Here is a 16,529-nt window from a genome sequence, read left to right on the forward strand (position 1 = left end):
ATAGAGTACATTAGAAAGGGGAAATTAGTTGAATATTAAATCCATAAAGTCCGATGTGTGCCGGAATGAGGATATCGATCATTGGAACAACAAAAAAAAAGTATTGGTTCTGCCTAGTTAGGTTGGATTAGTTACGAGAGTACGCACGTAAAGGAGCTGGAGTGCAAGGAAGCTCTCGCTTACCCTGGTCGTCTCTTGCTAGGTATGTAATTACTCACCATCAGGCAGTAGGCAAAACGAGACAAGGCTCTCCCTTCCGGCTGGTGATTGATTATCAGCGACTTGGCGTATTTCTCGCACTCTTTCGCGTGTGGGGGGAGGAAGGGAACGTGCACAAGGGCGTGATTAGGTAATATATATAGTACGTAGGTACATAGGTAGGTAGGTTGACCTTGATGTCGGGTCGTCGGGTGGTTATCTTAGATCCACCGGCCTAAGCTAGAACGGGTTTAGGTTTAGCCTTTAAAGCGTAAAGTCGCAAAGTACCGTCGAAACTTGACTTTTTTTTTTCCAATCCCAACCGTCTGGGTTTCCCGCAACGGGTGGAGGACTAAAGAGGCAGCGGCCGTTAATCGTCCAATCAACTTCTGCCGCGATCTTTCAGGCGGACCTTCGTTTTGGGGGCTGAGCTGTTCTGTGATACTCCCCACAATCTCGTTTACCGTCCTGGCTGAAAAAAAGAAAAACAATGGGGGATTTCATTTATTTTCTTTTTCGTTTAATTATTTCGGTTCTTTTTTTTGTGAACCGTCGGCGATGACTACACTACCTAGGTTTTGGATATCAGCTAGTTTAGCATTTCCGAATCTAAATGTCATAGTTCATCAGCGGATCACTTGATACCGCATCGTACGAAGCGCGGAGCACGGAGCACGGAGCACTCGATTCGTGCTCAATCTCCCCTTTCGGACGCTACGTTGTTTCTTAAAATTTTTTTTTTTTTTTGGCATGGTCTAGATCTCTCCTGGACGGCGACGAAAAGGACGGGTATCTACCTATGTAATAGGCAATTCGGAGAAGTACCGTTCAGGCCAAGGAGAGACGTAACAAGGAGATGATAAAGAGTACATACATGATATGATGGACCCCTACGTACTAAATCTGATGTCTCGAACGGATATGTCTTCCTCGCATCCGGCTGGGGACGAATTAGCAGCCGGGAGCCCAGCCCAGGTTAGCCAGCCCTACACCCTACACCGTCAAGAGCCGCCCGTCTGGGACAGTGTCGTCTTGGGAGCTGTTTAGCGAAGAGGCGTCAATATGGCTTGGGGTCTAACCGTTCCCCGGTGCCGACTGTCCTATCGTTATTGGCAACGCGGAATGAAGACGTCTGACGCGTTGCAGTAGCTCAAATCTCTGTCCTCCCTGAAGGGGGAAAAGCCAGCGGAGAAGCGCGAACTCGTTGATGACGATGCTGAGATAATGCAGAGCTCGCTGCGGTCGAGAGAAGGTCGTCTCAACGCACGGCCGCGCCTTAACACCCCTGCTCTCCCGCATACTAGGTAACCCAAATCTGCGGTCAGCTTCAACGCCTGTCACCGCTCTCTCCGTAGATGGGGCGACGGTTTAGGGAGACGGGCCAGTCATAGCGGTTGATTATCGTTACTGCTGCCGCGGGTTGGGTTTCATCCAAGTTTTCTACTGGTTCCCCTTTGTCGATTATCATGACCGTGCATGTTCTATGCTGCCCGTGGAAAAAGAGCCATTGCTTCTTCCCGCTAAGATCAATTTACAATATATTGGCCCCGTTAAGCAGGTGAGATCGTGAAACGGGTGCTTTTATTGTTTGCTTTTTCAAACCCCGACTTTAGAGTCTCAAATCACGATATCTACAATGCCGCAGCCTTTCGCCGTTTCAACATGCAAACATATGATTTTTTTATTTCTCGATGTCGCACTCGTCGGCATTACGCATTGTATAATCTATTTGATTAGAGCATCGTCATTACGATCAACCAGACCACTATCGGCAGACCGTAATCGCCGATATGACATTGGGATAGATGTCTGACAGGCTATATTGTCCATTGAGCGATGGTCGCACATCTCGGCATCTTCGAGATTGGCATGTTGAATCAAATAACAATATAATTGCGTATAAGTCTCAATTGTACGGAATTTAGATGTGCGCTTTATGATATGTAGGTATGCATTTACCTAAGTTGGCATGCACGAAGGGATATGTAATTAATTAACGGCCCCCGAGACGAGACCCCTAAGGGAGATCTTCCCGCGACCCATATGTAGATCATCCCCTTGCTACTACCTACACTATGTCCGTCGACTGGATGAAACATGTCTAAAGCATTCGGTGAAGATATTGCCAATGGCGCTATTGCGAACTTGAGAATTAGGGTTAATTGGGGTTCGGGTCGGACCATGTACCACGGATACGTGATCGATACGATGCGTGATACATGAATATATGGTACGTATACTGGGCATCCGCGTCTAGTATACTTGTCTATAGCATAGTAGGCTTAGACAATTTGTATCACACACGGGTTAGGTTAGGTTAATGGACGGCTCGTGGACGTGCTACGATGAATTGGCCCTAGTCGACAAGGCAAGGCAAGGCAGGTCTATAAGTCAAGTTAGTCATCTTACCATCTACCCACTGGTCGACCGCCAGAACGTAGAGGGGCCATTGCGGAGCAGCCACACAAACGACCTGGCTTGGCCGCTAGCCTGCGTAGAGGAGCGGTGAGGCTTTGCAAATTGGCGGGACACGACGGTGGCATGGAGGGGACCGTCGGCGGGGGAAAGCAACGCTGATTCATCGGTTTTCTGGCTCAAACGGCCGTGTGAATCATTCGAGCTGCATGTCACTCGACTAGCATCGTCTTAGCCACGGCCGAGACTATGGAGAGAGCTATACAATATCTTGACTGGTTGCACTAAGGGGAACTAAGCTGTGAGCTACTAGCTAGCTATTACATGCACCCGATATTCGACATCTCATAGGATGACTAAACTATGCGGTTTATCCATTGAACTTGCACCTTTGGGTATATCAGTTGGGTAGTTGAGAATAATGCAGTTTGGTACTGCCAACACACCAGCAGGATACTTACACACTTACATATACTTACATACATACCTACATACGGACAACAACAACAACAAAACAACTTCCCATACCACACAAAAGTATGGACGTACATTAAGTAGGGCGGATGGATCTATAGACACGTTACAGGTGGTGACACAAATCCGGGCTTTGCTCTCAATGCTCGCTGCTGCATGCAAGGAGATCGTCATGCCTCTGAATGGTAGGTACATACGGAGATACATATGCAGGAAGCCTTGAAAGTATCGACTTCGTTGGTATCGCGCATAAGGGAGTTTACCTTACCGGGCACTTGTTCGCGGAGTATTCCCTCGGTTGCGATGATCCCCTAACCGGGTAAGAAATGTACAATGTGTTGGGTAGGTAGGTAGGTAATGTTGGGGGTATATGGTTATGATAGGTTGCAATATGAATCGGATTAAACAAGACTCGTATGTACGTGCGTAATGCAGAATTGAATTACCGATTGCCGAGTTATTATTGAGTCGTAGTATGGAGGATCTGTGATAGCGATCGTAGACAATATCCACAATAAACAATAAGATATTGAGATAACGGGCTGTTCGCTGACGTGATAAACCCTCACCCCCGGCATTGTACGTCTCTTTACGGACTTGCCTATCTTGTAGTGTACGTACGTGTGTTGGTGCAAGTCAGTTATGCAAAAAGGGTCCAAGGAGATACGGGAGATATGCGTGTACATAGGCTCTGGCCCCGATTTAATACGACTAGAGAATTCAAGCCCCCATTGCCACGATTGTCGGATCAGTTGAACCGTGAGGATCGCTTACTTGTGCTGTCTGCGTATACTCGACGACCGCACCCTAGTACTAGCCGGAGCGGTAGACTAAGGAATATTGACATCGGGTTGCGGATCACGGACGAGGTATACAGAATCCTAATCTCGTCAATGTACAGTACATGGCCTGGTCTAATTGATCTACATAGCAATCAAACCGAGGCTATGGTCGAGTTCGCGAAAGCGGATTTATACCTACATATCAGTATCAATCATCGTAGGGCGGAATACCTAACCCCTCCAAGGTTTGCTAGCTAGGTAGGTACAATTTCGGGAGGATTATTGCCGTAGAATGTAGGGCTGTTAGTAAGGTTAGGTGCCTACACTAGCGGGCAGAGGCTGCTAGCTTAGGCACCAAACTAAAATAATAATAAAATTTTAAGATTGATTTGGAGAACCTAGGAGGAGACAGTCCTATGTAGAGATCAGGATTTCGGAACCGAGGAACCCGAAGTCCGACCTCGGATTACCGACGCCGAGCCACCCCCGAATTCCCAGAAAATAGCATTATGTAATCCTCGGCCGGAAAGTTTCGCAAAGCGGCACGGCAACGATGTACATAGCAGTAGTGTAAGGAACGAACGAAAAAAAATTACATCACAGCTCTCTTCCATCCGAGGCCAACCCTTTTTTGACGTTATTCTGCCCCCCCAAGAACGCACGGTTCGTTCGAACACGCCAAGCCGATAAGGCTACCTTGCCGCGCCGTATCGTACAACAAATTCCCTCCCAAAGCCTCGTTCGTGATAATCCCTCCCTCCCTTCCTCCAGCCAAGGATTCCGACGTCGCCCGGAGATCTTAGCCTCGGACTTCGCTGGTTATCAGTAGTCCGACATATCGAATACCACATTCCTGCAAGCTGCGAGCTGCGAGCTGCGTACTGCTTACGACTGCGGCGCGGTATCTATCTATCCATTCCTATCTCATCCCATCCCATCCCGGAGATTTTACGCGATGCCGATCTTACCGCGCAGCGCCCCCGGACGCGGCCTAAGCCCCTTCCCTCTGCCTTTCGTATGCCAGTCGTGCCAGAGATCGCTGCGCCGTTTCTCAGTGACGTCACGCCGCGCAAGCCCTACTGCCCCTCCATCACCACCGCCTCCGTCCGGCTATGCGCTGCTGACATCCCGACGCTTGATCAGCCTTGCCGGTCCGGATGCGCCTAAATTCTTGCACGGTCTGATTACACAGTCCGTGGTTGACGAGCCCGGGGGCGGGAGCGGTAGACATCGGCATAATACGCCGGTCCCCTCTCATACTAGTCTCGCTGCGGGGGCGCCGGGTTTCTACAGCGGTTTCTTGAACGCGACGGGCCGCGTGCTGCATGATGTGTTCGTCTACCGGGATACGCTAGGCGTTAGCGCGGGTGCGGCGGATGGAGAGGCTTTTGTCGTCGAGGTCGATGCCGCGCAGGTTGATACGCTGGCGCGGCATATCAAGCGATACAAGCTGCGGAGCAAACTCACGTTCCGGGTTTTGGACGAGGGTGAAGTTGCTGCGTGGCAGGTGTGGGATGGTTCTTCTCTCTCCTCGCCTGACAATCCGCAGTTGTCGCATCTGAAAGATAGTATCATCCTGCCGGATACTCGCGCCCCTGGGATGGGATACCGAGTACTTCGACGCGGGGGAGCGAATGGGTTAGACGTGGACCTGGCGCAAAGCGACGACAATGCGTATCGCGTGAGGCGGTATCTGCTCGGCGTAGCAGAGGGCCAGACCGAGATACCGCGCGAGCAAGCGCTTCCGCTCGAGGCCAATATGGATCTCATGGGAGGCATCGACTTCCGAAAGGGGTGCTACGTAGGGCAGGAACTAACGATCCGCACACGGCACCGCGGCGTCGTGCGTAAGCGTATACTTCCGTGCCTACTATACCCCTCCAATCTTTCTTCCCCCTCCCCGCCGGGAGTTCTCGAGTATAAGCCTTATATTTCCGAGGAGGATACGCGTGGGGAAGGGGCCCAGGAGGGATTATCAGCAGAGGACATCCCGTCGAACTTAAGTATAGGCAGAGACGGCACCAAAGGCCGCAGCGCAGGGACTTGGCTTCGTGGGGTGGGAAATATCGGCCTGGCGCTGTGCAGATTGCAGATCATGACGGATATCGAACTACCGGGGGAGACGGCGGCCGGAGCACCGTTTGACCCGGCTCGTGATGAGTTTGTTGTTAAGTGGGGAGCGGATGAGGAGGGCGGTGGAGGACAGTCCGTCAAGATCAAGGCGTTTGTGCCGGATTGGATGCGTGAGAGGTTGCAGGAGGGCTCGTAAAGCGTTGGATTTGCTCGTGGCTGTTGGACGGGTGGGCTGTATAAATATTACGTTCCCAGAAGACGTGCGTAACTATATTGCTATGAGACATTGCCCATAGCGTACACCTGTATACTATATCGTATATACTAAAGTCCGCTTCGTAAACATATTAAAGATCAATTATCCGTTTCAATTGTCAGGTACATTGGATACTATGAGACATAGGAAGTCAGTGGCGAGTTGCCTCGCAGCTCAAAATTATCTTAGCATTCACAATTTAGAACAGTAATCTTAAGTATCTTCAATGTATCGTCTTTATTCTAACACATGCACTTCAAGTAGGATCCTTTCTATAACGACCGGGGGTATCATAATACGTAGCGACAAAATAGAGAACAGTGGCAGCTATCTAGATAGGGACACTTGATGTACGTCATTCAACTAGGCGCCAACACCATTAGCAGCAGCAGCAGCAGCAGCTTCTTCCGCTTTCTTCCGAGCCTCCTTCTCAGCCTGCGCGGCACGCAGCCTAGCCATTGTCGACGCGAAGTCTCCTTTAGCTCGGGGCTTGCCGCCGGTGGTAGTATTGCCGTTGGTAGACGTAGAGGTGCCTGTAGAGGCGGAGAAGGAAAAGGTTTTTGTCGTCCCCGACGTGGAAGTGCAGGTGCCTTTCTTTTCGTCAGCTTGTGGTCCCCGAGAGGCATCGGGAGTAGGTATAAGCTCATGTGTCTTGTGCTTCTCATCGCCATTCTTCCGCCCCGTCTTCTTTTCCTTCTTGGCTGCTTTCCTTTGCCGCGCCTCCTCTAGTCGCCGCTCGAGGTCCGCGATCTGATCGTCATAGCCGTCGCCGTTTTTCGCTGGTGGCTCTGGGTCGATATCCATCTTCGACTTAGCTGCACTTGAAATATCTGGTATTTTTCTTTGGCCTCCTTGTTCCTCGGGGTTTGGCGGCTGTACCCTTTTCTGGTTCTCTATACCTGCTTGCAATGCTTGCTCTCTTTCTCGCTGCCTTTCCCTCTCCTCCGCTTCTCTAATTAATCTCTGCCTCTCTTCTAGACGCCGTTTTCCAGCTTCGACTAGTCGTCTCCTCTCGGCTTCGCTCATCGTAGGGCCATCGCCCTCACCGCGCGGGCGCTTGATAGCCCCGCGTTCCCGTGCTTCGAGATCCTCTACCATCGCGCGTCGCTTAGAGTCCATGGCGCGGCGCTGCTGTTCGCGGAGGAGGGCGGCGGACCGTTGAGAGTCGTAGACTTCGCGCGCTGGGGCGTCGGACAGTATGTCCCGCGCTCGCTCGAACAGTTCCCATTTCGCCGGGTCGAAGTTGGCTCCTGCTTTGTCAGGATGGTATTTCAAACTGCGCTTGCGCCTATGGACGGTATGTTAGTATCGTGATGTCTACGTATGAGATTGTCAGATGAAGGATAGAATATGACGTACCAAGCGCGGTGGATGTCTTCTTTGGGCGTGTCAGAGGTTACACCTAGAAGCTCGTACAGATCCTGCGTGGTCGCATACTCCTTGGCATATAATAGGAGGTCGGACTTATCCATCGTGGTTATTTTATTCTTGTTGTTCTTATGTTAGAGGTAGGATAAGAAATTGATTGTGGTATGAAGATTGGAATCAATAGCACATAACAACGAAGGATGATTAGACCCACTAAATAAACATCATAGTGGGGCAAAGGAAGATTGTCACGTATATACCCCACATGTATATTAAGCTAGATCCTCCCTCTTCGTAACTTAAACAATACAACCTTCTTAACTATACAATACATATTGTGATAAAGATGCAGGTACGAGGTACATTGGGTATATACAAAAACTAAATATACGTAACTTGTAATATTTTCTTTTTCTTTATAACCAGACACTCAAGACGCTTCCGAATGAATGGATACCAGGTGACCGAAGGTAACGTGGACGTTCATGGTTAAATCTGCTAGATTTTCTTAGGGACAATATATATCAAACATAAGACCGATATCATTCATGAAGCTCCGAGCTGCCGCTTCATCTAGATTGGAAGCCATTTCCTCCTTACCATCCGGTGCTTTAGAGTAATTCCACACAAATTCCCAATCAACCAATGCCGATACAACTGGAAAATTACCATCATCAAATCCATGACCGCAATCCCGCACAAGCTCTTCGGATAGGTTCTCGAGTGGCTGCACAATATGCTGCTGAATGAAATGCTGGGCGGAACATTTTTCATTCTTCATTTTCCTAAGCTCTTCGAGAATGGCCTTAACCACAATTCCATACCTCGATAAATCAAGGCTATAGCGTCTGAAGAACTGGAACAACTCTCTATAATTATGAGTGTTGTTGTTGTTGTGAAGGTAGGATACTTCGAGTTCTGCTAACATAATGCAGAGCACATGAATGACGAAGCTATTGGATGTAGAACTATATTCGTGACTTGCTACCGATAAAAAATCGCAATTTGCTAGTGATATAGCAAGTCTCGTAGCAAGGCCAACCGTCCTTAAAAGATGGGCTTCTGGGTCCAAATCCTCTAGGATAATACGGCCGCGTAATATCGCAAACCAGAGGCTAGTACGCCCTAAATAATCTGTAGCTTTCGGGTCGGCACCTCTATTAAGTAGAAGTGTTGAGATACTCTCACGTCCTTCCGCTAGAGATAGAGGCGTCTGGCCACGCGAATCCCTCGAATTTATATCGATAGCTTCATGCGCTAGAAGCTGTTTAACGATATCTTCGTGGTCTCGTTTAACAGCAAACGCAAGTGCTGTTGATCCTTTATATTTGGCATTGATATCTATACCATTCGCACGCACCAACTCCTGTACGGTGGCTGAGTGATTGTTGAAAGCGGCTAGATGCAAACCTGAGCTATCATTAAATCCATAGCGGATATTTACCACTTCTGGCCTGTGCTGAAGAATTACCGCAACGGCTTCGTTATATCCATATTCACATGCTGTATAAAAGGGCTCCGGCTGCTTTTCAAACGAAAGACCTGCAGCATAGGCCCACGCTTTAAATGGATCCCCAACCTTTTTTGTAAGCATAAACTCTGAGAACTGGCTTCTAAGGGGGTCCTCTTGCCGTCCTTCCTGACCTGCTGCCTCACAATGGATATACCAAAACCAAACAGAGTAGCACATGAAATCTTTCGCCAGCAGTTGCGGTAAACGCGAGTTGAGTATTGACAGCAATGTTTCCCTAGTAAGGTCTTTATGGAAAAACTTGATTGAGCTGAGACATGATGCAGCCACGTAAATGTTTGAGATTAGGTCTGAAAAGTCCTTCGATCTTGCATGCTGCAAATATTCTTTAACGGAGACGTGAGCAAACTCCACTGTCGAGTCCTCGTTTATTACGAGAAAGTTGCTCGTTATGCGCTCAATATACTTTTTAGTAATCCCGCCTTCGGGATCGTTACCTCCCTCTGGGTTGGTGATAGCCACGCCAATGAGTAGCTCTATCGTGGGTGCCGTCCGTAAGATTCTCCTTTGCCATTTTATTTGTAGTTTTGGTTCGTGATAGACGAGGACCAGTCGCATCACACGCTGAAAGTGGACTTCGGCATTACGTCCCACTCTCATGTTTTGTTTGTAGAGAAGCCCGTAAGTATCATAAAGACTCAGCAACTGCTTCGATGGATCCAGTGTACTAACGGTCTTGTTGAGATAGGTTGAGCTGGCCTTAGCGTTGATCTCATCCAGGGACGTCCGGATGTCGTTTTCGTTGCCAAAGTTGGATATTATGGCCAGATGTAGCTGTGTCCATTTGAATCTGTTGGATACGAGTCAGTATCTTACATCAATTTGGATATAGCGATGCTAACTTACGCTCCTCTCCCGTGTTCAACCAAGGCATCGGTGATATCTTTTCTTAGTTGATTATTTGTACTCAGGGGATGTGACTTGTCCTTTTTGATGATGTCTCCAATGCTGCTTTTTATAAATACTTGCAGATCATTTGCCGTGTCTGGAGGTGTAAGCATGAGGTTTTCGCAGAGATTTGGATTGAGTTGATCTAGAACCTGGACTTCATCCCGACTAGAGAAAAATACTTTAATCGCTGGGGTGGCCCTCTTCTGAAGCTGTTCCTCGAAGTTCTGAAATACTTCAAGAAGTTCCCTAGGATCGGCACATTCATCAAGAGCGTCAATAATAATCGTGATGTGGTCGCTTAGGCCGAAAATCTTTCCCAGGAGGGTTTCGCATTCCTGTAGATTTAGCTTCGGCGGTTCTTTATTTGGGTTGTCTTGATCTAGGAATTCCTTCCAGTGGTTCAACACGGGCTGCGTAACTCGATCATCCTTAGGCGACCAAGAGAGTTGGCGTATGATGGATGCCAGTACTTCCGATGGCTGACTACCCAGGCCCTGAGCCTTTGAACAGTAGAAATAAGCGACTTGATTGTTTTCGTATTCAGGGGATTCCTGGGAAGCGTCGATAAATTTCTCGATGACTCGCGTTCTATTGAATGTTCTGTTAGAATAACGAGTTCTTCTATATGTGAAAATACCTACGTTAGGGTAGTCTTTCCACAACCAACTAAAGTACAAGTCAGCTACATATGACTCAATATGAAATTAATTCTTAGTAATCCGCTTACCTGGACCATGAAGCCATAGAGATCGAAGTCCTTGATCTAGCGATGAGTTCCACTTTAGGAATGTGTCGTGCTCGAAGATCCAGCTTCCAGTGCCTGGTGTTTTAGACAGCCGACCGGTTATATTTCTATGGTCGCCTGAATAGTCGTGTCCTGATGTCCATCGAAGCGCCTTCTCTATTCGCTTATTACGATCTAAATGGTTGTTAGACGCCTATTATACGTATAGAAGCTTTAAAACATACCTTCCCGTTCTCTTGCCTCATCTGAGCTTTTGATCCTATCATGAATATCTCGAGTGACTGTATCCAATACGTTAGTTCCGCATTATATAACTAATTGAGGGACTTGTTCCTGCCCTAACATAGAGATATACTTACGCTTAGAATCTATTATCTCGAATAGACTTTGGCATTGCTCGTCCCTCTCTTTAATCTCTTGCATTTTAGTTTTCCAGCCGTCCATGTCAATAACTGTAGACCTTAGTACCTGCTCTGTAGCCACGTTTCGTATTAGCTGAGAAGTACCGGTTTTATAGAATTTATGACCATCAAAACCTCTATTCTAAACCAGAAAGGAACATACCGTATCTACGCCTTTGAAAATGTCTAGTCAAGTCTACTAGTGTGAGAAGAACTTCGAAGTACAAGTCAGGAAGAAGTTTTTCTAGTTGTTCAAGTTGGGTCTCATTTTCTGCTTGATGCTTCTTATAGTCTTTTTCTCTTTCCTCGTAACGACAGAGGAGAAGAGAAATAAACGAGAATGCTCTGAGAGCATCCTCATAAGCCTCATGACTTCGAATCACAAGCTTATATGGGTTAGCATTAGATAGAGTATCGGCGAGGCGGTACTCACGTCTAGAGCAAGGATGAGCGGCAAACACGCAAGTTTTCCATAGCCAGTTGGATCCAGATCTAGTAGTGGCTTTGCTTTTTCGAGTATAGCTTTGGCGTATCCTGTAACATCATGGAAGATACGTCGTCTATCTGATGAGGTCTTTTGCTCCGTTTTCTCTTTCTCGCTTTGAGCTACATGTAGTACATCACTGGCGAGTCGCTCAAGATCTGAAGGACAACCCCTGTCATCTTTCAACTTCTCTGCGAGTATAGTATTGAGGTCTCTGTATATATTAGGCTTTTCTCTCCGCAGTCTTTGCACGGCCTCGGACCAGAAGGGCTCTGGCCATTTGATTACGGTACTTGTTTCAGAATCTTGGTCGGTGATAACACTAGGTGGTATATCTTGAGTCGATACCTCGTCTTGGGTTTGGTTTGGTTGCTCAACGTGAGGGTTTGATTGGGTTGTGGGTAGGTCTTGTCGGACTTCGGGTTTCGCATCTAAGTCACTGTCTTCTTGTCTATTTATAGACTGGCGTACAAAGCGATTAGACAAGTCCGCGTAGTTTGATAACAGCATAACATCCCTGAGATGTCCAAACGTACCTCAGTTCTGACCCGTGCCGGCCCATCTGAGACGGTCGCCCGGCGTTTAAAAGGATCCTCCAGCCGCGTGAGCCACCGCCTTATCATACTCCCCTTTCCTTTCGCTTTCATCGTTGCTTAGTCTTAGTCACCTTCCTGATGAGAATAGATGAGTATACGGGGTTCGGATTATACTATGTTGGTTTGCGTGGAGCATAAGGCTGTTGAAGAAGCAGTTTTTTTAAGCTGCGCTGGCACGTTGATGCGTAGAGGCTGGTATTGTGGCTGTGATATGACAGGTCAAGTTTATTGGACGCCATACATATAGTCCTTGACAGGGCCTTAGACGCGCCAAACCAACAAATTATGTTTCTTTCCTCGCGCATCTTATACTAATACAGCTATTGGGTAGATGTTGGGGGATGTAGCATTGGCATAATGGTACTCAGGTAACTTATCAATTTGATTTGCTGATAACTGAATACTTACTGCGGACGCGTAGCAGATAATATCCTGATCTATTCCGCTCCTTATCATCTGATCATACCTATCACTACCCGGATATTTCAACTGTTACTCGACTGCCATAGCTTTAACGCTGGGCAACTGGGTAATTCTTAGTTTCATTACTAAACGGCAGCTAGCAAGAGTTGCTTTTAATAATTGTCACGGAGCTAGCCTCAGTAACTTAGCTCAGAAGTATATTACCTAGTCGGCTGGGCTGCTGTATGAGGCGGTCTCTGGGCTGGTAGAGCTCTTTCTTGGTTCTTTGGTCAATGCTGTTCTATACCAAAGACAGCTAAGTTCTTCAGATTCTAGGCTTCAGCCACCATGATACGTAATAGTATTCAAGGACGCCGAATATGTACAGCTGATTAAAAGCCGTGTCGCTCTGCCTAAACATGGGAAGCTAGGATGACCTGGACAACGTCACTATACTTTTAACATGGACTGTGGTTGGGAAAAAGTAATTACGTGAACTATTTTCGTCCACAACGGCCATACTTTGCGCGAAAAGACGTTTTAGCTGAATCTTATATTCAACACGAGATATTAGGATGACCATATGTGATTCTAGTCTGGACCCAAGCCGAGGTGATGGAATATCGATATAAACCTGCTCATCCATCTCTCGAAAAGGTAAATGTTCATCATCTCAACGCATGCTGACTTTTCAAACATCAACTATTACCTGCACAGGTTCTTCAAAATGGGCTAAGCTGCGAGTGCCATAGCAAATGCGCTTGAGCACAGCAAAGAAGATGAGATAAATCGAAAGACCAGCTTGAGCTAATGATGAAGCTCTCAGATGCCCGCTTGGATACTTTCGAAGGGGAGCTGAATTCAATGTTTCTCTATCACGAACCTGGGACGAAGACCAGCGTGCCGGGAAAAAGGGCGCTTCGTTTCGAGCGACATGTCCAAGTTGATACGGAGTACGGTATGTACTATCCGCCCCCACCTAGACCGCTACGAAGTCCTGGGAAGCGTAATGAACGTCTAACAATGTATAATAGCTAGGTAATAGAATTGATGGAACTGTCTATGCTTTTTTCGGCGCCGGCGACACGGGCTCAAAGGGTGTCTTCGAGGGGTTTAAGAATGTCGTTAAGGCTAGCCTTTCCACCATCCTTGGAGACACCTCAGCTGGCGAGAGCTACGATAAATGCTTGGAGATGATCATGAAAACGTGGAATGCGCTTCAAGCCATACACCCGTCGCCAACAGTCGGGAGACAAGCAATTGACTACCCTTCGTTGGCTGTCCGGTCGGTTGGCCCCGTCGTTGGTTGGCAGTAGTCAGCATGTTAATGGATTGATGAGAATTATAACCCTCACAAGCACGAATAGATACTTCTCAATTGTGTAATACATAGTCGTGTTATTTAAATATAGCCAATCAAAGCTTGGCTTCGCCGACGACCGACTCGTTTCCCAGAGGCTAGGCATGGATTGGGATTAAGATCGACGGCATTCAGAGATCTTCATCCGTGCCGTACAGCATCTGCGTAGTTACCCCACAGGTACCCTACTTTCGGTATATTTAGTATATTCAATACAGGGGTTTGAATATGTGGTGTAGGCTAAGCAAGCATTCAACGAATTGATCTTTGTGTAGTCCAAGTGCAGAATAGTATGATACTTCATCGATGGGACCATGCTTACTTGAAATTCTTGTAAACGCTCCTATAAAGATGAGAGACGATGGCATAGCTGTACCTTTTCTAACTAACTAGATGGCGGTAGATACACTACATCAACGACCTGAATGTAATATACCAAGCTAAAGCTGAATTTCTTACCCACTGTCATCCTTGGTAGTAATCTGTAAAGGTGGCAGTGCGTCAGCCCCCGCCGCGCTCTATGGCGATAAAATACGACCACAGCAGAGGACTGCAAAGGATTTATCGATAGCGTGGGTTTCAATACGTAAGAAGCATATTACCGTTGTCTATTAAAGGGGCATACACTTCCGATTCTCGAAAGGGTTCGATGACCTTAACCTGCTCTCTCAATGTCAATAGGTTGAAGCATAGTTCCAAGACCGTTTATTTCGTTTCCATAATGTTGATTCCTAAAAGACTTGTTACTTTCACGACAGGCTTCATCGTAGGTCTCCTGACCGAGCATGTCTCGGCTCAAAATGGTTGGCCAGCTCCTGAGGCCATGAAAGGCACAATTCCCAACAACCCTATCGCCCAGACGTTGGATCCTGCCTTAATACGGCGTCAATCGGATAATAAACTATTCCTATATACCACAGGCAAGAACGGTAGCGTCTGGACGGCTAGTTCTCTGTACGGCCCTTGGACGCACGAAGGCACAGCGAAATTCCGCGAGTATGGCGGTGCCCCTTCGATACATCGCGTGGGCGACACGTACTACGTCTATATCAACAATCACGAATTCGACTATTCTACAGTTGGCGTGACAGATCCCGCCATACACACGTGGGCACACAACTCAAGTCTCCTTGTCGCCTCATCCAAGACGCTCGAGATCGGCGACTGGGAGTGGCACGGGCGTCTTGAGATCGACTGGGCGAAGAGGTACAACATCCTCGACGCCGCTCTCCTAACCATCGATGACGGAGGAAAACGGAGGAATCTCCTCACATTTGGCTCGTACCAGCAGGGTCTATTTCAACTCCCACTGGCGGACCCGCCGATCAAGATCGCGGATGGCGCTAACAATAATATCAACCACCTCGCCAACAACAAGACGTCGGCTTTTCCGAACGGCCCGACGGAGGCGGCTTACATCTTCAAGCGGCAGGATTGGTACTACCTATTCTTCTCGTCTGGCCGATGCTGCAAGCAACCAGATGGCCATTGGGTCGACAGGGGCGACGTATACAAAGTCATGGTGTGCCGCTCTAAGCAACCGGGTACCGGCTACGTCGACGACAAAGGGGTCGACTGTGCTAACAATAGTGGCGGTAAGGAGATTTTGGGAACCCACGATAACATATGGGCTCCTGGCGGTCAAGGGGTCCTTGTCGATGACGAGGCTGGGGGACCTATCATATACTACCACTACGGTAAGTAAATTTTTACTGTTATCTTGTATGATAGCAAGGACATAAGCTAACTCAGTGCGGTCTCAGTGCCATACGACGTTCGAAGCAAAACTCCCGCGAACGAATTCCGTTTTGGTTGGAATAAGCTCGACTTCAGCTCTGGATGGCCTGCGGTTGTAGAGGGGTCTTGAAATATATAATTCGCAGTTTATAGTATCACCACGTTTGTATTTGCGATGGGTGTTATAAGCATATGCCCCTCTTAGATGTGAATAATCCAATTGTTGCCAGCTTATGTCAAGTAAGACACCCAGGCAAAGTCATTTTGAATTGCACTGAAAGTAGTTCAATCCTAGTTTTTATTTTTATCGAGAACAATAGATCCCGTAAGTCATTTGCTTTTGAGTCTTTATCATATCAGAAGGCACGGATTGCCGTCGGACATTTCCGTACTTCCCTTTTCGTAAAAGTATCCGGCCTCGGTAGTTGAAACCCCAGCCAATCGGATTGCGGGAAACCTAAATATTATCCCCTTTTCGGAACTTTTGGTGTAACCCCGGTTCGGCGAGGTACTTGGGTACAACGGCAAGAACTGGATACCGGCAAAGTGCCCGACTCGGAGCTCTGCCGAATAAAGATGCATTCTTTCGTCGCTAGGTTTCTACCAATGTTGAGAGTAGGCTGGCTCGTCAATGCAACCTTTTCCCTCCACTTAACCAAGCTTCCCCTGGTCCTATCATAATCCGACTCTCGGATATTACGCTAAAAACTGTTGACTGAACGTTTAAATACGTATTTCAGTGTGCCCTTTGGCGATTCTAACGCGGCTATATATTCTGGATATCTGGTAGACGCACATTTGCACCCTGGGTAATAT

The 16,529-nt window shown here is 47.6% G+C and overlaps 4 protein-coding genes across 4 annotated transcripts; 3 read left to right on the forward strand and 1 right to left on the reverse strand.

The window, feature by feature from the left end:
- The first annotated feature begins 4,414 nt into the window (after positions 1-4,414).
- On the forward strand, positions 4,415-6,313 carry F5Y00DRAFT_228926 (Aminomethyltransferase folate-binding domain-containing protein). The gene has a single exon (XM_048006695.1). The coding sequence runs from the start codon at positions 4,825-4,827 to the stop codon at positions 6,136-6,138; it is 1,314 nt and encodes a 437-aa protein (XP_047867589.1). The 5' UTR covers positions 4,415-4,824; the 3' UTR covers positions 6,139-6,313.
- Positions 6,314-6,416: 103 nt separating this feature from the next.
- Positions 6,417-7,753, reverse strand: F5Y00DRAFT_228927 (uncharacterized protein). Its single transcript, XM_048006696.1, has 2 exons — positions 7,558-7,753; positions 6,417-7,486 (listed from the first exon to the last, which is right to left on the reverse strand). The coding sequence occupies exons 1-2, from the start codon at positions 7,668-7,670 to the stop codon at positions 6,562-6,564; spliced, it is 1,038 nt and encodes a 345-aa protein (XP_047867590.1). The 5' UTR covers positions 7,671-7,753; the 3' UTR covers positions 6,417-6,561.
- A 5,676-nt stretch (positions 7,754-13,429) lies between these two features.
- Positions 13,430-13,932, forward strand: F5Y00DRAFT_259150 (uncharacterized protein; the record flags this gene model as incomplete). Its single annotated transcript, XM_048010824.1, has 2 exons — positions 13,430-13,574; positions 13,655-13,932. 2 exons carry the CDS (start codon positions 13,430-13,432, stop codon positions 13,930-13,932), a joined length of 423 nt encoding a protein of 140 aa, XP_047867591.1.
- An 867-nt stretch (positions 13,933-14,799) lies between these two features.
- On the forward strand, positions 14,800-15,843 carry F5Y00DRAFT_251547 (glycoside hydrolase family 43 protein; the record flags this gene model as incomplete). The annotated part of the gene is made up of 2 exons (XM_048009839.1): positions 14,800-15,673; positions 15,740-15,843. 2 exons carry the CDS (start codon positions 14,800-14,802, stop codon positions 15,841-15,843), a joined length of 978 nt encoding a protein of 325 aa, XP_047867592.1.
- Between the last annotated feature and the right edge of the window lie 686 nt (positions 15,844-16,529).

Source organism: Daldinia vernicosa (genome assembly GCF_022497035.1).
Source record: "Daldinia vernicosa strain CBS 139.73 unplaced genomic scaffold F5Y00scaffold_9, whole genome shotgun sequence".
In the NCBI taxonomy this organism is placed as follows: domain Eukaryota; kingdom Fungi; phylum Ascomycota; class Sordariomycetes; order Xylariales; family Hypoxylaceae; genus Daldinia; species Daldinia vernicosa.

What these genes read in the sequence shown, in the direction of transcription:
- F5Y00DRAFT_228926 (XM_048006695.1), top strand. Translation starts at nt 4,825, where the DNA reads ATGCCGATCTTACCGCGCAGCGCCCCCGGACGCGGCCTAAGCCCCTTC.
- F5Y00DRAFT_228927 (XM_048006696.1), bottom strand. Translation starts at nt 7,670, where the DNA reads ATGGATAAGTCCGACCTCCTATTATATGCCAAGGAGTATGCGACCACG. An exon ending in GAAGACATCCACCGCGCTTG is followed by an intron (nt 7,487 to 7,557) that starts GTACGTCATATT and finishes TACCGTCCATAG; the next exon opens with GCGCAAGCGCAGTTTGAAAT.